This window comes from Mus caroli, unplaced genomic scaffold (genome assembly GCF_978045245.1).
Source record: "Mus caroli unplaced genomic scaffold, Mus_caroli_1 scaffold_11, whole genome shotgun sequence".
Lineage (NCBI taxonomy): Eukaryota > Metazoa > Chordata > Mammalia > Rodentia > Muridae > Mus > Mus caroli.
In genome coordinates, this window is record NW_028227266.1 from 39857485 (window position 1) to 39881838 (window position 24354).

Here is a 24354-nt window from a genome sequence, read left to right on the forward strand (position 1 = left end):
GAAGCATCTGAAACTCACTTCTAAAGGGTAAGAACATTCTGGGCTCTGTAGCACTTCCACCCAAGCAAGGAGTGGGTGTGCATCCTCACATATGCGACGTGCAGATACGCACATGCTCGGTTGATAGCATCCTCAGGAAAAGGGCTGCTACATGCTCTAATGATTATATCCTGGGGGCTGGGGAAATGGGTCACTGGGTAAAGTGCTCCCTGCACAAGCCTGAGGAGCCCGAGTTCAGATCCCCAGGACCCATGGAAAGGTTGGACAGGGTGGCAAGTGTCCATAGCCAGCTGGCCCAGCCCAAACAGTGCATTCCACACTCGGTGTGCAATCCAATCTCAAAAACTACGAGGGAGAGAGCAGGACAGAGAGACCCAGAGTTGGCCTCCGGACTCCGCACAAGCATATTCGGTATATATGTACACGTGTGAGCATGCGCACCCATGCCTCCCCACACACCCAAAACACCATGAACTTGACGAATTATAAATGGGTGTGACTGTGCACGCTGTCCTCCTAGCTACCTGGAATGGAAAGACAGGAAGAGTGCAAATTCCAGGCCAGGTGCAAATTAGTGAGACCGTGTCTCAAAATAAAATTTATAAAAGGACTCAGGGTGTAGCTCGGTGGTAGAGTGCCTTCGGAAATGTGCAGGGCCCTGAGCTCAACTTCCAGGGTCACACGTCCATACCTAAGAACAGATCAGCTGTAGTACTTACACCCTTCTGGAGTCCTGAGGGTCACAAAGTCATTGGTGTTGTGCACCTTGTTGAGGCAGTGTACCTGGACCTTAACCTGGTACGTGGTGTCTGGCTTCAGGACCTTGAGCACAGTGCTTGTTTTATTGCTGTGGGTTTCCAGGGTCTTCCATATGCTCTCTCCAACCACCCTGACCAAAACAAGTAGGACGCTGTCACAGAGGGGCCGTGTGGGGTGACAGAGAGGCATGAGCCCACTGAAGAGTTCTCCAGGCACATCACAGGAGAACTCACGGGGCATCCGTGTCCGAGGCTAAAGGGACCCACCTGTAGTAGACGTTGTATACACAAGAAGCAGATGGCATTTTCTTTGGCCGCATCCAGGTCAAAGTCACATCCCCGGAGAAATCAGCTGTCCACTGGAGATTCTGCACTTTGTATACAGTTAACTCATCTACAGAGATGCAGAGAGAAAGAGAAGTCCAAGAAAGGCCTACCTTACAAATCCTTGAGATTCAAAGATCTCCTCTGAGGTAGAACCACTACAGACTAAATTGTTAAGAGGACACAATCATTACCTGAAAAGATACCCCAGAAAATGTGACAGTATCTATCTCCCCATAGTCCCTTTCTAGGGCTCTCCTAAATTTCCCATGGTATTTCCTTAGGCATTTTACCGCCCCTGTGCCTGATCAGTTTTAAGCTCTGTTCTCAATAGAAGACATTGCAGGGTGAGGGATGCCATGCATTCTACATAACAGGCCTGAGTTAACCCCACCTGCAGCACGGGGCTCTGAGGGAGCAATGGCGGCGTGTATGTCTGCAGGTGTACAGATCATGGGGAACACACACCAAGGCTTTGCTGCCAGGGAAGAGCTGGCTGTGAGTTCCATCAGAGTTGAACCACACCCCCCCCCATGCACACATACACCCTGGTTTAGCACAGTTTCAAGTGCAGCCAGAGTTCCAAGCTAGAAGCCCCCACGGGATGTGTAGAGCAGGGTCCATGACTTACCGCTGCAGGCCTTCTCATCGCTCTCATCGGAGCAATCCAGGAAGCCATCACAGCGCTCCGAGAGCACGATGCATGCCTCGCCGTCCTCACACTTGAACTCCCTGCTCGTACAGGTCAAGGTGCTGTGAGTGGCTGAAATACAGAGAGTCTCCTTAAACCAGGAGGTAAAGGATATGCTGCATGCTAGGGCTGGGCCCAGGGTCACCACATTTACGGAAAGTAGGCTGGCTCCAAGATTCTCTGAGAGGAGAAGCAAAAAGGTACTGGCCATGCGGTAGCGGTGTAATGAATTGACTAGCATTTCCCTTCAGGAAGATTGAGAGTTTCAGAGTCAAATAGACCAGATGAGGGTTTTGCTTATGCTTGGCTTTGAGACAGAGTCTCAAGTATTTCAGCCTTGCTTCCAATTCTATGTCCCGAAGAATGTCTTTGAACTTCTGATCCTCCTATCTCCATCTCCTGGGTGCTGGGATCAAGCCTGGGGCTTTTTGCATATGAGGCGTCCTGGCTAGTTCTGTGTCAACTGGAAGGATCGCAATGGAGAATGTCCAACCTATATCATCTGTTATGCAGCTGGGCCCCAGCTAATTCCACGGGCCCTGCAAAACCGAGACCTTGCCTGCTGCTGCTGCCAGAAAGAGATGACCAAGGGCAGAAGGACAGACAGATGCAAAGCTGCTGCTGGATCTGAAGGCAGAGGATCCCTGAGCTCCTAAGGGACAGCAGCCCAGACGCTGGAGAAAGTAAGGACCCAGCTACCCCAGGGCTCTCCAAAGAGATTAGCTAGGAGAACAATCTAAAAACAGAACATTTACAACTTTGTTTCCTCACAGTTATCTGAGGACAGTCTTAAAAATTAAATTCCCAGGACTTGTTCCAAATGTACTGCAATGGGGGCGTGCACAGTTTTCAATCTCCATGTGACATCGAAGGGCAAGCATCTCCACCTTAGAATGAGCCCTGTAATCCTGTTGTCTACCTAGAACAGCGGCTCTCAACCTTCCTATTGCTTCCGTCCTTTAATACGGTTCCTGAGGTTGTGGTGACCCCCAACTATAAAATTATCTCATTGCTACATCATAACTGCTGCTATTAATCATAAGGTAGATATCTGATATGCAGCCCTAAAGGGGTCACGACCCACAGGTTGAGAACCACCGACCTCTACTGCTTCCCTCTGATTCACACTGTACATAGTGTGAGACCTGGGAAGACAGTGGATGGTGTTCGTAGGAGCACTCAAGATGCTCAAATGGAAGATATAGAGAATTCCCGGAGATGTTTCCAGATTGTAAAGCTTACAGGAGGGGCCAGTGAGGAAGGGAGAGGCTAAGGACTCTGTTCAGTGACTGGCTTTTCACAGGGAAGGTTCTAGACATCTTTACAAGAGTGTCTAGGATAGAGGAGCAAATTTGTTTGGTACTTAGAAAACATGAACTGAACGGCTGGTTCTAGTATCTCTCTCTCTCTCTCTCTCTCTCTCTCTCTCTCTCTCTCTCTCTCTCTCTCTCTCTCTCTCGACAGGTTCCGGTTTCCCTGTGGGTACCAAGCTCTCTCGCACAAAACAGTCAACGTAAATCGTGAAGGCAAAGAAGCATAACCTCTGCGCCTCTTGGCGCATCCTTTAAGTTATTCCTAGGTGGCTTACAGTCTCCAGCAGGGGATAATGTATGTAAATAGGTGTGGCACTGTTCTGTGTTGGGAATAATACAAGTGAAGAGGCTCTGCATGAGCAGTTCAAGGTCAGTTTGGAAAGCTTCCGGCCCACTGGAATGCATAGGTACAGAATCCATAGCCACACAAGGGAACAGGAAGGGCCAAAACCCTTTATGATGAAATTGTGTGTGTGTATGTGTGTGTGTAGTGTATATATATATATGTGTGTGTGTAGTGTATATGTGTGGTGTGTATGTATGTTTGCATATGTGTGGGCCTACGTGTTTGTGTCTGTGTGTGTGCATGGGTGTGGGGATGCTAGGTTGGCCTTGGGTATCTTCCCCGATCATTCTTCACTTTATTCATTACAGTGAGATCTCTCGGTTGGACCCAGAGCTCACTGCTTGGTGGAGACTAGCTAGAGATCCAAATTATGATTCTCACACTTGCATGGTAAGTACTTTCCCCAGGAAGCCATGTCTCTTGCAACCCTTATGAAGATTTTTACAGCTAGAACCCCCCCTTCTACAGGAAGAGCACGATATTACAGGTGTTTATTATATTCTGGGCAGAAATCCTTTTGCCTTGGGTGGCAGAAGGGCAAGGAGGCTTGAGGCTTGAGAACCATGGCTGCCGTCACCTCACCAGCCCCAGATGGACCCCATGCACCCATTCAGTGAGCATGGCATGATACAGGGACAACTGTCTATGACAGTGACGTGCCACACGACTGCAGAGGACCTGCCCGCACAGTGTAAGCTCCAATGAGAGGAACTGCAAACGTGTGTCACTCTGGGGAGTGCAGGAGACAAGGCAGAGGACATCCTAAAAGTTCTTTTGGGGGGGTGGGATGCTGAATGGTAGGCTTGTGACACAGAAAGGTGCCAAGCTGTTCTTGAGGGAATTGTCTTGAAAAACATAAGATTCCTGCCACAGAGATCTCCCATTGGATGGCAACTCGAGGCAGCCACAGAAGTGACAGTGAACAGTGTGACAGGGGATCTCAGGCAGCTTTGTGAAATGTGTCTTAAAACCTTAGGAACAAGTAGGGTAGTTTTAAAACCCAAAAGTAAGGCTGCCATTAATTCTTAAACTGATTAACAGGCACGGGCCTGAAGAGCACTGAGCACAGAACGTCGGGGGCTGGAAACATGTCTTCTCTTTGATAAGACGATCACAAGAGTGAAACAAGGGAATTATGGGTAATAGTACATTTGGTTTTTTTAAGAGCCTTAACTAAGCAACACCCCTGTGAGTGAGACAGATTTGGAACAAGTTGAAAACAGTTATTTAAAAGCATGCCAATTAGCGAGTTCTGATCAGCCAGGAGGGAGGCCTTGCTTCTTTTCTTTCCTGTTAATTATTTTTTAACATTCACCTGACGCCACAGCTCGCTCTTGGCTAAGCTGTTCCCACTGTGGTTTTGGTGAGCGTGAGCACGAGGTAAACCGGCCCTGCTATCGGACTGCCCCAGGGGTTCGCTTTCTTCAGTCTTCCCATGCAAATGCAGGATTTTCCACTAACCGGCATTTAATTTCTCTTTGTTGGGCTTGGTGTATTCTCCCTTGATAAGGACATTCAACGTGGAATGAGAGCAAGGCCACAGAGGAAAGTCCCAGTGCCACTGAGCAGGGGTGGGATGAGGGGTGAGGGTTGAGGGGTAAGGGGTGGGGGATGAGGTTCTAACACTGCAGTGGGGGATCTGTCCAATAGAATATTCTAAATGCCTAAGATGCTCACTGACTACTTCCAAAAGGCCATGCATGGATTTACCAACAGGGGCTTTTAGGAATTAAATATGTTTAGCAATAAAACAAAACACACACACACACACACAAAAACTCATTCAAGATATTTTTCTTCCATTCAGAATCTTTCTCCTAGGGACGCATGCACCAGGTATTTAACATTTAGCCAGCCTATTAAATCTGGTATCACTATCATATACTATGACGTGTGCCCATGTGCTAAGGCCCTCATAGACAATTCAGTAAACAAAGTTACCCAAGGCAGACAGGAGCCAGCTGCCCAAAGATGAAGCCAAAGAAGGGGACTCAGGACTCAATGGCCACAAGAGGATACTCACGGCAGTTGGCTTCATCCTGGCCGTCTTGGCAATCCTGGTGGCCGTCACAGCGCTTCCAGTTGGGGATACATTTCTTTGGTTGGTGGCACTCGAACTCAAATCGGTCGCACTGCCCGAGCTGGGTGGGAGTGGAGGCAGCAGTGGAGTTTGCTAGGAAAATGCCATTTTTTAAATTACTTTTTGGTAAGGAAGAAGCTTGCCTGTAAGAGCAACTGTTCAACTTTTCAATGCACTGAGTGTGTGTGTGTGTGTGTGTGTGTGTGTGTGTGTGTGTGTGCACCTGCCCGCTATGGACAGAGAAAGCCAATGGGACGCTAATGCCTTATGATGCTCCTCGTGGGGCCCCACCTCAGACTCACTTGAGAGATTCTCTTTAAAGACCCAGGCATGGATAAGAAAGAAGAAAGGAAAGCATAGGGATTCGGGGAGGTAGGAGGGGCTGCATCCCACCGGCAGCTATTAGAAGAGAACGCTCTGAGCCAGCCAGCTCAATATCACAGGGTCCCCCAGAGGCTCAGCAATCATCAGGTGAGAGAGACGACCGGAAAAGGGTCAGAAGTTTCAGAGCGGCCTCCTTCTGGACCCAGCCCCAGGAGACGACTGCCCATATCTGAGTAGGCCAGAAGCCTGGCTGACTGTGGTTTGTAAAGAATCAAAGGGGCTGTCTGAGCAGCCATACCTGAGAAAGAAGGTGCTGCTGGTAACAGAGGTACTGACTTACAGTCAGCCAATGAGAAGCCAGGACACTTGCTGAGAGCTCTGACATGAGGCCTTACAGTATAGGCAGGAGGCCTAGAATGGCCTCTAAGTACACTGACAGCTTCATGGATAAACAAGGAACTTGCCAAGGCCTGGGGTTTCCTAGCTAAAGGCTAGCCACAAAGCACAGAGCCGACATGGTCAGTAGAGTGCTCAGAACCCATTAGTGCTCAGCATTTTAGTTCCTGTTCTAAAACACATGTAGCTATAAAGAGTTATCTAAGAAAAACCTTTAGCCTCAAAAACAAAATAAAGTACAAGGTGTGCATTATGCATGCATGTGCACATGCACACACACAAATGTGCACATACACGAGTGTGCACACAGTCACACCCATGCATACACACTCATGCACAGAGACACACAAGTGTGCACACACATGCTTACACACACACACACACTCATACACACATACAAGTGTGCACACGTGCGCTTACACACACACTCATACATGCACAAGTATGCATACACACCTACACATAGATGCACACTCATGCACAGACACATAGACACACATACAAGTATGCACACACACACACACACACACACACACACATACACACACACAGCTCCAAGAAAGATGGTTTGGAGGAAATCCAGCTTTATAGGAAGCAAATGTCAGGAGGCTGAGGAGATGGCTCAGTGACTAAGACCCACTGCACTGAGAACTTGATTCCGAATACCCAGCCCCCCTGTCACAAAGCAGAGCAGATTCAGTGAAGGGCTGTTTCAGAGCATGAAGCTGAGAAGCGATAGAGAAGACATCCAATGCCAATGTCCTGCTGTGGCCCCTGTATGCGCACCCACAGGCACACAGATTGTGCAGGCATCCTACACCTACACACCCCGCCACCAAACACACACAGACGCAAACTTCAACGCCAAATGTCTTTAGTACGCTCATGGGCATACACATATTCTCCATGCAAATGGGGACAGTGCTGAAAGGAACAATAATAAACATGAAAAACAAGTGAATGCAGAATAACAGAAACGAAGACACTCGGAGGAAGAGCTGGGGACGTGAAGCAAATGTCACAGAAAGCAGTAAGAAAAGATACAAATCTTTATAGCTAAAAAAGATTTAAAAAAAAAAACAAAAAACAAACAAACGAACAAAAAACCCAAAAAGGCAAGAGTAAGGATCACAGATGTGGTGACTCGTGCCTGAAATCCCAGACACTCAGGAGACAGAGGCAGGAGGATTACCACAAGTGTGAGCCTGGTCTGCTCTACACAGCCAATTGCAGGGCTACACAGAGAGATTTTGTTCAAAAACAAAAAACAAAAAGAGCATGAGGAGATCCAATCAACAGACAGTGACAGACAACAAGGTCACCAGGTAAAGAGAGAGGCTTGCTCCATTAACTAAACAGTTCCAGGAAAGATCCCTCAAACCCAGACACGTGGATCTCCACACTAGATGGGAAAAGGATGTACGTCGAAGCACAGCCTAGCAAAAAGTCAGAACACGGGAGTCAGAACACAGGAGCCAAGCAGGAGATATGATAAGCGAGCAGAAAATTTAAAATGAAATGGCTCACGTTGGCCATGGCTTTCCTAAAAACTACTCAAAGGACAACTGCAGATGCCTTCCAATTCTAAAGCAAAGTAATTGACAAGCTAGTGTCCTAAATCCAGCTCAGATCAATCAAACCTGAAGACAGGGCAAAAACAGTTTCAAACGTGTCAGTCCCTAGATCTCTCTTCACGTGTTCTCTCCCAGGAACTTTCTATATTAACCATGAGAGAGAAGAAGAGAAAGGAGAAACATCGAGACAGTGGTGGTCAGCCTCACAAAGACAAACGCACAGGAGCATTAGGGGCAACAGGTATGAAGCACAGGAGCACGGCCTGAACAAAGCACGCTGAGATGCTCCTACGGTGTTCTTAGCCACCACGGCATAGGAGCCACCCAACACGGTCTCTGCAGGCTGTGCTACAACACGCTCCGAGGCTAGCCTGGATGCGTAGTAAGAGCCTTGCTCTAAAAAGTAACTAGGGAAGAGAGGGGATAGAAGCAGGAATGGGAGAGGCAAAGAGCAAAGAGAAGGGAAGGGGTGGTGGGAAACAGAGGAGTGGGTTGGGGAGAGGTAAGGGGAGAAAAGAAGAATGAAGAGGAAGGAAGAAGAAGAGGGAAGAGGAAATGCTGGGTGTTGGGAATTGCTCTCCTGGCCTGGGAGGATAGCTCAGTGGGTAAAGTGCTTGCCCCACAGTAAACCCAGGGTTCCTAGGATGAGATGAAAACAGAGAGTCCCCAGTCCCAGTGCCAGCTAGAGTGGCATATGCATCAATACACAGCAATAGACCCTGGCTGTCCCAAACAAGATGGGATGCAAGGACCAAAGATGTGGTTGTCCTCTGACCTCCACATATGTGAACAGGTATGAGCACACATGTGTGTGTCTCACACACACACACACACACACACACACAAGGGGGATTTTTAAAAAAAATTGATCTTCTACAAGACCACAGGGAGAAGGGGCAAGGTGACAAGTTGAGAAATAATGTAGGTGGCTGTGACCAAGACACATGGTATACATATGTAGGAATATCATAATAAAACCCACTATCTTGTACAATGAATATACACTTACGATTTTTAAAAACCAAAATTTAAAAAACGAATTAGCAACCCACCGGTTAAAAATGACTGCCTAAGTTAAGATATTTGTTTAGCAGTCACAGCATCTTCCACCACTGAACTGTAATGCCTCCTCTGATTTTCCAAGCAAGAAGCCACTGGTGACTTTTAAAAAGGGAAGTGGTGGGGTGTGCACAGAGGAAGAGGATCTCTGCAGACCTAAGATTGGGCTCTGAAAAGGACTGTGCAAAGCAGTCCAACCAAGTGCCAATTCTCCTTTCAAAAGCAAGCTTGGAAATGCTTCCAGTTCAGGGAAAGACACAGCCCCCTCACCCCAGTTCTGCCTACAGGACAGGTGACTTCTCAAAGGTGGACCTCAAAGATCAGGTTGTACAGACCTTTCCGCTGTTTCTCGGATCAGCCACTAGATGGCAGTGGTCACCCTTCTTTTAGAGGGAATGCCAGCCAGACAGCAAGCATAAAAATGGTTCTTTCCCCTAAGTTTTGTACACACACAAAACACTGCCTTATTACCCCATCTGTAATTCCCCACTGCAAGGGAAGCAGGGGTGGCAGGCAGGGGAGTGGGACTTTTCTGGCCGGAAACACACAGAGCAGTTTAAAAGCTGGGATGCTTCTCTTGGGTTGCCACACGGTCTTGGTACACAATACTCCCAAAGTCTCCTCCAGGATAGAAAATGCCAACTAGGCACACCAAGACCAGGACTCACCTAGAGAGGGGCAGGCCTCCTCATCAGAGCCATCTGCACAGTCCCTGTAGCCATCGCACACCCAGGTGCCCATCACACAGGCCCCGCTGCTGCAGCGGAAGTAATTGGGCAGACATGTGGAGGGCCCGGGGGTCGGGGAGGGGAGAACATGTGAATCTGAGGAAGAACAAGCAAGGAGATCCTAAGTGTTAGTAGAAGATTGATAGCCAATAAAAAACACGTGTCCCAAGCCTATGTTGACATCCCTGTTGCAACCAGCCCAAGGAGACCAGCATCAGACACAGCCCTGAACATCAGCTCATGTAAATAGCATTTATATGGGGTATGGAAGGGGTTTCTGAAGAGATGGCAGCCTTTCCACACTGCTTAGTGGATTTAATAAGCTACAACACTTGCAATAATGTAACGGTCGCATGCGTTTGCTCTTACAAGGGCTCCTGACTGCTACTAGAGGAAGCGGGTGGACAGGCAATGAGGAAGGCCCAGGTGGGCCTTCCCAGGCCTAGCATGGCTCTAGCTAAAGCATCAATGACCCAAGGTGAGAAGGCAAAGGGCAACAGCAGCACATGTTCTAAGCCAGGGCCCCTGAATATATTGAAGTGCACTGGTATGGGGTCCTCTGACATTTCGAAGATATTCCAGAGAAATGTGGGGGCGGGGGCTGCACAGCAAACGTTAAAATCAAGGCTCTGGGCTCCCTCAGTCAGCCCTTCAGAATCAGGAATGGGTAGCCTTGGAGACGGGGAAAATTGATCACATAGATCGGAAAATGGAGAGTGGGGATCGCGGCCAAGGGCCGGAGTTCAATCCCCAGAACCTATACAAAATGCTAAGCATAGTGGAGCATGCTTTCGTGTCCACAGTGGGGGAAGACAGGCAGACAGGCATCTCTGGAGTCTGTTGGCCAGCCTAGCCTAATTGGTGAGCCCCGGGTCCCCAGTAAGAGACTGTCTCATAAACCAAGGTGAAAAGAGACTGAAAGCTGACAGCGGGGGTTGACCTGTGGCCTCCATGAGCACCTGTACAAACACGCAAAATGAGAAAGAAAGAGGGGTGACATCACAGAAGAACTCAGCATCACAGAAAGCAAAGAGTAAGGATTAAGCCAGGCACTCTAGAGAGGGTGGGGGTCTGCAGCCAGGCAGGGCTGTCCTGCTGCCAAGGCTGGGTGGGGCTTGGGCTGACCCCAGTACCCGGGGTTCTCACCTCCACAATCCTTCTCATCAGACCAGTCCCCACAGTCATTCTCTCTGTCACATTTCCACCTGTTGGGAATGCAGTGGCCATTCTCACAGTGGAACTGAAAGTAACGGGAACAGTTTGGGGCTTCCGTGGGGTTTTCTGCAGAGATCGAACACACCAGTCATTTCCACTGCATCAGTGTGAACTCAAGGATTCATCTATGCCTATCTACCCAAGGGCCAAGTCCTAGGGCACCTGTCCGGCTCCCCGGAAGAACATATGACATCTTCGTGGATCCAAGGAGGGATAAAGAACACATGGAAACTCAACAGTACCCCATCTTCTTAGGCCCCAAGTCCCATTTCTCTGACCTATTCTGGTACCCTGAGAATGGTCACTCTGAGTTCTAACCATGACACTTCACCAAAGAAATAGTTTAAGTGTGAAGACGGTCCAAGGATGATGATATGGTCTGTCTGTAACTGACAGAGGGAGGTACACTCCTCAGCACTGAACATCATGACGGCTGATCTCCACTGTCAATATACAGCGGGACTCAGAATCGTCATGGAAACACACCCCTGGGTGTGTCGATTATGGTTCTTCCAAAAATGTTTAGCAGGGCAGGAAAGGCCCATGCTGAGTCAGGGTGGCGTGTTCCACGGGCTGCAGTCATGGACTGGGTACAAAGGAGAAACTGAACGGAGGGTCCGCACGGAGGGTCCGCACTCACTTCTCTCGGCTTCCTGACTCTGTGTGTGGCTGTCTCGGGTCACTGTTGTCATGATTCCCTTGCCTGTGCCAGACTGCACCCTTATACTGTGTGCCAAAATAAACATTTCTTCCTAAAGGTGGCTCTCTTGTGCATCCTGCCACAAGAAAAGGAACCAAGGTACCATTCTCCCTTACCCACTATCTTCCGAACATAGGTTGTGACCCCCGCAACTGTACAAAGGAAGTGGAATGAGCTTTCCCCTAGCACCTACTGGATGCCAGCTTCCCTCTCTGTTCCTCCCGGGAGGACTTGAAAGCCCGCACCCTGTGCTGCCGAGGCACTTGACCATCCTCCATCGCCTGTAACAGGAAGGCTGGCCGCGGGAGGCGGGACTTCCGGCATCTTACCACAGTTGGCCTCGTCAGAGTAGTCCCCGCAGTCATCCATCCCATCGCATTTCCAAATCAAGCTGATGCACACTCCGTTCTGACACTGGAAGCCGAACTCATCGCACTCCTTGTGGAACTCAGGGTCTTGCGCTAGAGGGCGAGAACTGTCAGTCAAGCCCAGGTTCCTTCCATGCTGGAGAGTTCAGAGCAGTAGGGCTCCTTGGTAGCTAAGGTCCTACGCTGAGAGCTAAGGGAGCCCTGAGAAATCAAGGCGGGACTCGGTCTCAGCAGAGCACACAATAACTAATCCATTCCGCACACTCACATGGGGCATGGACAGGGCCAAACCCCTGAGCTCCAATACTGTGACTGCTTTAGAGATAACACTTTCAATGAGGAAATTAACATTCAAATAGAGTCATCAAGGTGGGCTCTAGTCTAGTATTGACTAGTGTCCTTAGGAAAAGATTGCCCCGGAAGCCCAGGTTTTTGGTGCCAACCTGGGCAACATGGCAGGACCCTGTTTCTTTAAATAAAAATATACGACAATGGAAATTGAGACACAGATGCATACAGGAGAACGATCACGTGATGACACAGGTAGAGACAGAACCCACCAGGTGGGGAGGGAGGCCCCGGACAGTGCTCCCAACACCTCAAGAGTGGACAACAGTTTCTGTTGGTTGAGGCACACAGTCAGTCTACTGGGCTTTGCTATGATAGCTTAAGGCTTGCACAGCCCTAGTGCTATGCTTTGAATATGAAACGTACCCAACAGGTTTATGTTTGAACACTTGGTCCCTACTCGGTGCCACTATTTTGGGAGGTTCTGGGAACTCTGGCTGGGACGTGGAACATCACTAGGGAAAGTAAGTCTCTGGGGCTGGGCCTTTGAGGGTCGCACTGGGTCCTCAGGGACCTTTTCACTCTGCCTCCCATGTGTCATGCAGTAAAATGCTCTCCCCTTTCCACACTGCCACCACCCCAATATTCTGTCCAAGTGTATGATGCCAAGCAACCAGGGACCAAACCCTATGGCACCATGAGCCAAAGTAAAGCCTTCCTCTTTAAGCTGTTTCTGCCGGCTATTCGGTCACAGTGACACAAAAGGGACACCTAGGGATATTCTGCAGCAGGAGAGGTTGGCTGTGAAAGAAAGTATACAAAGTGGGGATCTGTGCCAGGAAGACTGCTGGAGCAAAGCTGTGTTTCAGAGAGATTAGCCTGTCAATATCATTGGAAGGCCAGTCTCTCCCAAAAGGTAACACTTGACAAGGTCCTGGTCACTCCCCAGCTTCATCACATCCATTTATAACTAAAATATACAACGCATCAGTGCTTCTGTGGGAAAAGGAACAACAAATGCAGGCCCAGGCACTAAGACATGACCTGCATCCGAGTCTTAGGTGCCCCACAGAGTGGCCGACTTCTGCATGTATGCATGCATGCATCCACTCACAGCATCCGGCGAAGGCCGCATCCTCGTCGGAGCCATCTCGGCACTGGACAATCCCGTCACACACCATGGAGTGGAACAGACACTGCTGGCGGTTCTTACACACAAAGTCCATGAAGCGCGTGCAGAAGGGCTCTGAAAGAGAGGAAGGGCCGTGGGCAGCTAAGACTGGCAGAGTGCTCTGCAGACATGAACAAATGCTCAAGGACAGGATACTGTACATAGTGATGGGGACAGCCACTGGGGGTGGAGCACCTCTTATGCAAGACCCTGAGTGAAAGCACTTGCATATGTACACAGCTAAACCTCCGAGACAGCATTTAAGAGATTTTATTGTCTCTGCATAGACACGGAACAAGGAAATAAGGGTATCAACACCAAGTCCTCTTTCTGCCGAGGACACAAGGCTAATAAGAGAGAAGCCCAAACCACACCCCAGAGCTGCCTGGCACAAAGCCCACACCTTAACTATGATTAATAGGACACCGATTCTCTGATATGGAGGTCAGCGATCATTTTCTACAAGAAGCCAGCATTATAGGCTGAATCACATGCACCCCTGTCTCTAACTCCTCTGTGGAAACCCTGAGACCAATGTAACTAACTCTATCGGGAGACAGGCCAAAAGCCACTGATGTTAAAAAGGTCACCAGGATGAGAGAAATCACAATAGGATAGGTGTCCCTGTGAGAACAGACACTGGAAATGCATGTGAGGGGGCTGGAGAGATGGCTCAACGGTTAAGAGCACTGTTTGCTCTTCCAGAGGTCCTGAGTTCAAATCCCAGCAACCACATGGTGGCTCTTCTGGTGTGTCTGAAGACAGGATGCTCATATACATTAAATAAATAAGTCTTGAATAAAAGAAAAGATATGCATGTGAAGAAGAGATCATGAGAACCCATAGCAAGAAGGAGTCTGGATGTGAGAAATAACTGCCTTTTAAAAGCTTTCATATGCTTGGACACCAATTCTTTATTATATGCCTTCTTTCCAAAATTGTGTGTGTGTGTGTGTGTGTATGTGTATGTGTGTGTGCGCAAACATGTCTAACCTAAGAGGTTGTTCTCATGAGAACCCCACAGCATTAGAGAGAGATAGTGGCCTTTGTTTTATAGAAGCCTAGAATATAGTAACTTTTGTTAACTTAGTTAACTTTTGTTAACTTAGTTTTACCATGACAGCACAAGAGCAGCCACATGAATCACACAGTGTGTTCAATGTGACTTCATTCAGAAGGACTGGGATGAATCTGGCCACAGGCCAGTCAGCCGTGCCTACACTAACACACATGCTTTTGAGTGATGGGTCGGATCCTGCCTAGAGGCCAGATCACGACACCTGTACTAACACATTTGTTCTCAACCTGTACCGCACATTAGAATCACGTGGAGCACTGGAAAAACAAAACCAGAACACCTCTTTCAACCTTAACACCCGAGCCATACTCTCAGTAATTCAGAACGTCTGGAGTCGCTCCCAGACACGGTGGCTTTTAAAAGTCCCCAGCTATTTCCAGCATTCTCCACAGACGTGGACCACAGACAATCTTTTTAGGATGGAAATGAGGTCTAAGATACTCCTCAAGTAATATTGAGTGACAAACTTTAACGAAAGCAGGCAAGTGGAAGAGGAAAGTGCCCAGGCAAAAAGAACTGTGCAGCTGATGGTACACATGGCAACCAAATGGCAATGTTTACCTAAGCGTGCTCAACCGCCCCAATCACCCTGTTCATCATAATGCATCCTTTCTCCCGGGGCCCTGTCTCCTTGTCTGACCCATTCCCTAGGTCAAGAACTCTGAGGCCAGGTAGTAAAGAAGAGATTGGTGCAACCACCAGGGCAAGGATTGGACTTACCACAGTGCTGCTCATCGGAGCCGTCGGGGCAGTCCCTCAGCCCATCACAATGCTTGCTGGACGGGATGCACGTGCCGTTTGGGCAGTGGAATCCGTTGCACTTTTTCTCTGAAATTTAAGTCAATCACAGAGGAACAAGAGTGAAGAATCAGGCAGGTGCTCACACTTGTTGGCAGAGGGCAAGGCGCCACAGCACCTCCAGGGTAGTTTGTTACTAGCTAGCAAAGGTACAAACTGATGTATATATTTGATCCTGCAGCTCCAAAAGGAGATGTGCATTCTGTTTACACAACTCAAAAAATAATGCAGGAACAAAATCGCACCTGGAGCTTAGCGGAAGCACAAATGCTACATTGTGACATGTTGTAGCAGGAACAAGCCTCTTGTATGGAGGGACTGGTCAACAAAAGGTGACATGAGACTGAAGGAGACTATTATTTTAAAAAATTATCTAGGATATACAACTATGTAAAAAAAACCCAAGGTACAAAATACCATTCATGGCATATTATGTGTATATGAGAGGTATAAAGAACACATGTGCTTTCGAATTTATAATCATATTTCATTTAGTTTTGCTGCTGGGTGAACATCCCAAAACTGCAGCTGGACAGACCTAGATGCGGGTCAGTCACTTCACATGTTCTCAAGAAATGAGGTAAACAGGAGAGGTGTGGCAGTGGACCAGATAAAGTGGCTGGCCCTACTAGCTGGCCCACAAGAATGATAAGAAGGATCATGTAGTAAACACACAAACAGCAGCGCACATAAGCCTTATCACTGTGGCACCACACACAACATGCAGTTGTGTTTGTGCCACATGTGTATGTGGCTGGCAGCATTAAAGGCTTAATTATCCCAACACCACATCCCACCATGATGTTAGGAGGCTTGGAGTCGCTACCTGATAGAAACTTTACATCTCCAGTGCCATCTAGAAGACCACCGTAAACAGAGCCCATCATCAACTGAGACATCCTTTATACAGCACATAGCTATATATGCACAGAAATAAACATTTAAAAACACTGACCAATATATAAAACCATTAAAGTGTGGTTTTCTACAAGAGGGGCATAAAGTATGCAGACAGGAGAGTGGGAGCAGGTGTGGGTGGGGGCTGGGGGGGACAACTTTGACTCTAGACCCTCTTACATTCTTTCTATTTATTTTTATAAGAAAGGGAAAAGCTTCAGTAAGTAGGGACAGAAGAGGACATGAGATCCACGTTATTAAATTCAGGATTTTGTATGCTCTACAAAACACTTAGCACCTTAATTCTTATTCTTCAGGAATCGGAAGACAAAGCCCTTTTGGAGTATGTTTGCTTAGAGATGTTGAGAGCCTGGGGTTTCACAGACATCTCTGATGAGACTGAAACCAGAACTAAAGCATCCTGATGCCCGATCTGTTATCCTAAGTCTCTCTGCCTTAAGCTTCGGGCACTGCTAAAAGTGAAGGCAGTTAGCAGGGCAGGCACAGTCTTTGAGAGCCTAATACCCTGCGGTCGGTTCACTCTACAGAGACTAGATTCTAAGGCAAGGAAATGCATTGCAAATGGTATTCCTAGAAAATTAGTCAAAGAGCATCATTCAGATAGAAAAAAAAGGCCCACGAGTCTATGACTTGGGAAAATACTTAATGCTGCTTTGTAAAAAAAAAAAAAAAAAAAAAAAAAATTTGGAAAGAGGGTAGAACAGAAGAGAGGCACAGTCATAAATTCCTGAAAATTAGTGGGACGATGAAGTCTCACATCAGGGGAGGTGACGAGGAATGTGCAGCTCAGGATGGGCAGATAGCACTTAAGATAATCTAGCCAGAAGGGAACCATGGGAAGGCATGGGAACCTCTGCCACCATGAGTCCATGCTGTGCAAATCGTCCCCCAAAATAGCACAAAGGCAGAACGGGCCTTCTAAGGGCATGGAACATTGTGCTGTTTTAAAGTGAGAGGGGATGCTCTCAAAGGCCCAGCAAAGATCAACTGGATAAACCAGGGGATCTCAACTAATATAAAGAAAATATGCCTCTTTCATAAAAATGCTCGCTACAGGGAATACAGGAATATGGAAGAAGGACTCTGAAAGGAGAAGAGTGTGTAGGGCTTACATAAGGATATTGACCCCAGTGACTCTACTATGAAAATTCAGAATGTCGGGCAAAGGAATGTTAACTATCTAGTAGAAAAAGTACTGTATATGTGGTTCTATTACTCTGTGTGTGTGTGTGTGTGTGTGTGTGTGTGTGTGTGACTGCTAACACAGAAAAACAAAGTTTCACCTCCCTGCTCATTGGCTGCCCCTTCCCTGAATGATGGACCCTGGGGAAGAGGGCCGGGGATCTGCCTTTACCACAGCTGACGGGATCTTCGTCAGAGCCATCCTGGCAATCCGCATCACCGTCACATGCCCATCGCTGGGGGATGCAGTGGCCATTGTGGCACTGGAAGTTGGAGGCCTCACAGGTATGATAGATGGCTGCCAACAAAAAGAGGACGAGAGTCATTCTTCCAATTCTACCTTTCGCCATTAACCACCCGGAGAAAGTTTCAAGCGAGATATCAAGGTGGAGACTTTGGGAGCAGTGGAGGTACAAGTCTTTTTCCCTTGGTAATATCTTTGCTGCTAAAGAGACACGTGAGGGTGAGAGACAGGAGACCAGGGAGCCACCAAGAGTAGGGAGCACTCGGAGATTGGGGAGCACTAGCTCTCCATCACCATGCACCAGCCAGTGATTGAGCTTCCTGTCAACCACAATCACTCAGAAAGAGAAAAGAGAAGGCAGCACTAGAGAAAACATCACTGCGATATAAACGGCTCCTGTGCACAAGGGCCAAGGTCACCAAGAATTAATCCAGAAATGTCTCGCCAGGCATCACAGTGTGGCATGAGTCAGTGGACAGGCCTAGGCACCTACAGGAAAGATCCTCACAACAATGGAGCGTTATACACAGGAGCTGGCTGGCAAGACTAGGAAGCAGACAGTGGGGTAACAGCAGCAGGCAGTGTGGCTCTACAGTGGGCCCTTCCTCTTCAGTGTGCTGCTGCTGAACGCTCTCATGGAAGGCTCCTCCCTACAGATGCCACAAGATGAGAGATGCCCTGCGTTCTAACAAAAGCTTCCAGACCTTCTTCAGCAACCGGTCTGGAGGGAGGCCTAGCGTCTTGAGAGTTCTTCTAAGTTATGACGTGACATGATTCTATGCAATTCTAAATGACACCACCCCATTTGAAATGCAGACACTTCCAGGGCCACAGGACACAAGGGGTTTGTCCAGATTCTAAAAGAAAGCAAGCCGGGAACCAGGCATGACGTAAATCTTCTATAAAGGCAAGAGCAACAGCGGACACATCGAGCGTCCAGTACAATCACCTAAAACAGTGATTCTCAACCATCCTAACACTGTGACCCCTTAATACAGGTCATGTTGTGGCGGCCCCACAACCATAAACTTCTTTGATGGCTACTTCATAACTGTAATCTTGTTACTGTTATAAATTATAATGTAGATACTGAATATGCAGCATCTCTGCCATGGGACCCCTGCGAAAAGGGTCATTCAGACATCTAAGGGGTCACAGCCCACAGGTTGAGAACTGCGGAGTTAACAAGTCAGTTTAACAAAGAGATGCAGGTTTTCGCTTGATTTTGGTTTCCTCATTTATTTATTTGTTTGTTTATTTTGAGTCAGGATCTCTCTATGTATCCTTGGCTGCTTGAGGAACTCACGGTAGACCAGGCTGGCTTTGAACTTATAATAATCAACCTTTCTCTGCCTCTCAAATGCTGGGATTAAAGGCTATACCACCACATCCAGCCCTAGAGGTGCTGTTATAAACTAACGGCTTCATTTGCACACAAAATATCATTAAACATATCTCCAAATCTCAAATGTATAATGCTTTGCATCAACCCAAACCAACAGTATAATGGTCCTTTCATGAAAAAAAAAAGCAAAAAACAAACAAAAAAAACCCCCAAGAAGCTGTTTTTATCTATTCACTGCTGAAGAAAAGCCAGAATTTGTGTTGTTCACAAGTAACACAAGGAAGCACACAGTTGTCCCCTGATTTACAGGGAACACACTTCAAGACACTGTGTGGATATCTAGAACGTTAGATACTACTGAACACGGAATACATATGTTCTAACATATATCCCTATAATGTTTCAATCAAAGAAATAGAATCTATAAGTTAGCTAATAATCATTAAAATTAAATTAAATAAAAATATTTGAAATAAAAAATAAAAATTAAAAAAACCAAACAAGTTAATAATAAAGTTGGACAATTAAAACATGGCTAATAAAACTCATTTACAGTGTAAAGATTATTTATTTCTGGAATTTTCTACTTAACATGTTTGGATAGGGGTAGGCCATTGGTAGTGAGCCAAACAGTAGAGAGTGAGAACACGGGCAAGGAGATATTGTAACCTAGACAAGTTCCTTGTGGCCCCTGCTGTGTGAATATACGACCTCCCAAAAGAAGGAGAAAATCCAACCAGAGAGGTCTGTTGCTAGCAAGCTACAGTTTTATCCAGTTCAGATGACTGTTGAAGGGTTAGAAAAATGGGTCGTGTCTGCCAGAATTTCTATGGAATTGAAGGTTGTTCTTTGACAATGCTCAGAAATACCCAGAACCCATTTCTTCAAACTATTTTGAAACACATACAATCCATTATCTGTCCTTTCATCTCTTTGAAGACCAAAGAAGCACGTATTTAAGTCCACAGGGACCTCTCAATGTTTACAAGCCAGGGCACTTAGAATCCATTAAACATCTTTACAATACACTCATGCTGAAAAGCGGGATCTATGAGTGGTGCGTGCTACATGAGTATGTGTCTAGCAACAGCCATTACCTACACTCTGATTTATCGCTGCTGAGAGTCCGATGTCCTCTGACCAACCTCAGCCTTGGCTCATTTTCACAGAGCATAAACTCACTTAAGGCTGTTACCTGGAGGGTCTTCTTGTTATTTGGCCTGTGCACTTTGTTTCCAACTGATAACAATTTCAGAGTGTCAGTAGGGTTTCCAAATGACAGTCGAGGAGGTGTGTCCAAGATCTCCAGATTGTAGCCCAGAGGCAGAGATCAGAAGGATTAATCAGCTTTCAAAGTTTACTCAACTGACCCGGCATGCCTGGAATGTATAGCCTTTTCCTTTTCTGGGTTAAACACTAAAATCTTCTGAGTAATTGACTAGTCCTCTGATTTTAAGTGTCTGAGAAATAATATATGCTCAAAAATAACACTTCAGTTACCCAGATGGAGAGAATGACAGGTCCAGGCTGTAGCATTTGGAGACTCAGGATGATGAGATTCACTGTAACTGTGTGTGTGTGTGTGGGGGGGGTCCAGTGGGGGGAGTATCAGAGGCATCCTACCACTTCCTCTCTGACTTTGATTTTCCCCAACTTATCAACATCAGTTGGAACACCTGATTAAAATCATTACCACATAAGCAGGCCTAAACAGATGGATACTAAAATCTAAGGAGGAAAACCTCTGTCTCACTTCTTATAAAGCACTGGATTACTGCGGAGTGCACCCGGAGAAAGATGTATGAATAGAGCTAAACTTGAATAATTAATGATATAAAAAAAAGCATAAAGAGAACTAGGAAGAATTACAGGTTATCACTGAAAAATAACTAGATGTTTTAGACATAATATTTATTTATGTGAAAATGTATTCATTTTAAAAACATAGATGTTTTATATATTTTTTTTAAAAATATCTACAGCCATAGAAATAAGGATTAGATGTAGCTGAAAAGAGAACTGAAGAAGTGGAAGGCAGCTCTAAAGAAGTAACTCAGCACCCAGCTAAGAGTCCAAAGGAATAAATATAAAAACAGGAAGGAGGAGCAACAGGATGACGCTGCCCAGTGAAGGGCTGAGAGAAGCTGCTGAGGACCAGGGACCATCACGAACTACTTGACTGCAAGATCCAAGAACAGATAAAAAGCATAAATTCTCAGATCTTGAAAAGAAAACAAGTATCTAAAGAAAATAGGTCAACTTCTATAACAATAAAAACTATAGAAACAAGGATGTCATTATTACAGCTTCTCTGAGAAGAGAATTAAAATGAGCACAGGAGTCTATAAGAACTGGAGTAATCCCATCCATAAAATTACAGGAAAATACGATAAATGAGGAAATCCAGACTCATTTGAACCTGAGAGTAAGGGCTAGCGACACATCAATACTCACAAAGCCCTGAGATGGTCTAGCAACCTCAGTCTTCTGTTGCAAGAATCACTGAATGTTCATACACGGGCACAAGACAATAGCTGGTAAAGTGACACACTGACAAATAAGTCTGGCCACTAAAAGTAGTAAGATGGGAGCAGGGAGATTTAGCAGATGGGAGCAGGTTTAGCAGATGGAGGGAGGCACTTGCCGCAAGTCCTGACAACCTGAGTTCAATCCCTGGGATCTATGTGGTAGAAGGAAAGAACTGACTCCTGAAAGCTGTCCTGTAACTTCCATACATCTTCACAGGTGTGTGCACTCATGCCACACACACACTAGATAGACAGATAGACAGACAGACAGACAGGCAGATAGATGATTGATAGATTATAGATAAATAGATAATAGATAGATAGACAGATAGGTGATTGATAGATAGATGATATATAATAGACAAATAGATGATAGATAGATGGTAGGTAGATAGAAAGACAGACAGATGATAGGTAGGTGGATATATAGAAACAAGTAATAACTGACTAATTTTAGATATTTATCTTTTATTTATTAATTAATTTATTTAGAAGTGATGGGAATCAAACCTAGGGTCTGAATCATGCTGGGCAAATATTGTATCACTGACTACACTCCCAGTCCTAATGTTCAAGGTTTTAAAAGACAAAACCAAAATATTATCTGTCCAGTGCTTTTAAATAGTTTACTAAGCGTTTTAATTTTGGAATGGTGGGCAAGGATTTAAAGTGCTGATACACCTATGAGAGAAGAAGGATGTTACAAGAACAAAGAAATTCTTCCTGGAGTGAACATCGAAACGATTAGGATGTTTTTAAAGAAATAGAGACCTCAAATGGACCCTGGGTAGCAAAGTAGTGGGTTAGAACGAGAACACTGTCAACTCAGAGAGCACAGTGAGCTGCGTCCACCAGACAGCCCACCCTGAGCCATTCTCGTTGTCTTAAATCATAGATCAGGAAATGATGCGTCACACCCATCAGCAGAATGAGCTCAAATCCACCCTCCAACTATTCTGAAATGGCAAGGAGAATCTATCTTAAAAGGGTTTGAAGAACCATTGGCTCAAGGTTGTAGCTAAATGGCAAAACAAAGTCGCATCCCTGTCTACAGGAAAGCACAGATAAGACCTGTTGTTTATAACACGCCCACTGATATTTCTGAAGTGTTAATTCATTCCAGAAATCTGGAACAAGCTGCTGCAAGCTGGGTTTGTCTAACATGGCAGTACTGACAAGGTATTCAACCATGCTGCAATTTACATACCAAATGCCTGGATGCACCCTTCTAACAAGTTAACTAATTATCTTTCCAAATCAAGCCTGCAGACAGTATCTACGTGCTTCTGGGCTCATGGTAGCTTCCATAACAGTCTAGGTTTCCCTCCTCAATAGGCCACACACACTGCACACAAGAATGGTCCTTCACCCTTCTAGGGGAGACCACACCCAAAAAAACATGTGGCCTTCTCAGAGCTGGGATTGGGGGATATTATTTAGCATCCTAATAATACACAGGGCCATTGTTTTACAGTGCTTAGGACCAAACTGAATTCCAGCTTCTAGAAGAAATCCAGGAATTAGGGAATTTTTTTTAATTCTAATTTTAGTTCTTGAAAAGTTATAGTCATATAAAAACATAGGCTCACCAGGAAGGATAGTAAGATGGACTTGTGTTCATTTCTTACAAAATTCCCAACTCAATGAACTCCCCAGGGTTCACCATTCCCACAAACACTGCCATTCAGTCATTCACAAAAATAACGGAGGCATGTGTGAAACCAAGAGAGGAAGTGGAACACAGCCCCTATCTTATACCATCCAACACTCCTTCCCCACACATGACGTTCCCAAGGATAAAATCTTGCCTCAAAGAAATACAAGCCCCGTTTGCATTTTAACCCTTTTAGAAAACACTTAATAGTTTAGTGCAACTCAAACCATGGATTTGACAGCTCTCATCTATCTGTAAGCAGTTCTAGAGGGTGGGATGCCCTTCTCTGACATTCTCTGAGGGTGCTGCATACACATGGCACAAATACACACATGCAGGCAAAACACCAAATACACATAAGATTAAAAATAATATTAAAAGAGACATCGTTCTTAGACCAACCATCAGTCTATGTAAATGGTTTCTTACTTACCATCCTCACTAACTAGGGACTAAGAAAATGAATCGAGAATATAGATTCCCCCAGAACACTGGAGTTTTGATCATAGCTCCTACCTCATTACACACAAGCTCTGAGGAAGGCTAACATGTTTCTGACACGAATTCTCAGTATCTAATTTCTATGCTCACTTAAGGCCTAAATGCTAACTAGCATACAACTAAATAAGCTTTATTAACTGGATCTAGGAAGTACTAACCAGTACAGTTGGCTTCATCAGACCAGTCCCTACAGTCGTTGTCTCCATCACACACCCAGGAGGACCGGATGCACATCCCAGAGCTGCAGTTGAACTCGTCGCTACGACACTGGTGCATCTCTGTGAGAAGAAAGCACAGCAGGGATTGGAGATGGGAGGCGGGGCACGCTCGGAACTCTGCCTCCAAGGTTAGACTTCTAAGAAGTCAGAAATGGACATATGCCACCAATTGCTCAGACAGTATAGACACAGAGACCTTCACCAGGAGCCGTCCATCACGGATCATCCACAGACATGGTGGACAGAAAGGCTTCAAATTAAAGATGTAAGGTCCCACATCCATGTCCATGCATGTTGCAAATGGCTTCTAGATGTGCTACGATACCAACACCCGGAGAGTCTGAGAAAACAAACGACCTCTCCCATTTATCATGACATTCTCTATGTACTCCACAAACATTTCTGCACCTGCTATGGCAATGAGACTGAAGTTAGTATATCCTGATGAGTGAGGTCAGAGAGCCCGAGATGCTAGAGACACAGCTTGTTGTTGAGGGAGGGCTGTGGGCTGCTCACTGGAAGATGTTCGCCTCAAGGAAAGTGGCTCTAGTGC

The 24354-nt window shown here is 46.2% G+C and overlaps 1 protein-coding gene across 1 annotated transcript in view; it reads right to left on the reverse strand.

The window, feature by feature from the left end:
* Window positions 1-24354, reverse strand: part of Sorl1 (sortilin related receptor 1) — a 151969-nt gene that overhangs the window by 19811 nt on the left and 107804 nt on the right. Inside the window, exons 25-35 of the mRNA XM_021171441.3 lie at window positions 23742-23861; window positions 17484-17609; window positions 15134-15241; window positions 13279-13410; window positions 11838-11969; window positions 10740-10874; window positions 9534-9689; window positions 5456-5605; window positions 1714-1845; window positions 1026-1152; window positions 720-889 (exon numbers count right to left, since the gene is read on the reverse strand). Coding sequence (XP_021027100.1) covers window positions 720-889; window positions 1026-1152; window positions 1714-1845; window positions 5456-5605; window positions 9534-9689; window positions 10740-10874; window positions 11838-11969; window positions 13279-13410; window positions 15134-15241; window positions 17484-17609; window positions 23742-23861 — 1488 coding nt within the window. The remainder of the gene's footprint in view (window positions 1-719; window positions 890-1025; window positions 1153-1713; window positions 1846-5455; window positions 5606-9533; window positions 9690-10739; window positions 10875-11837; window positions 11970-13278; window positions 13411-15133; window positions 15242-17483; window positions 17610-23741; window positions 23862-24354) is intronic.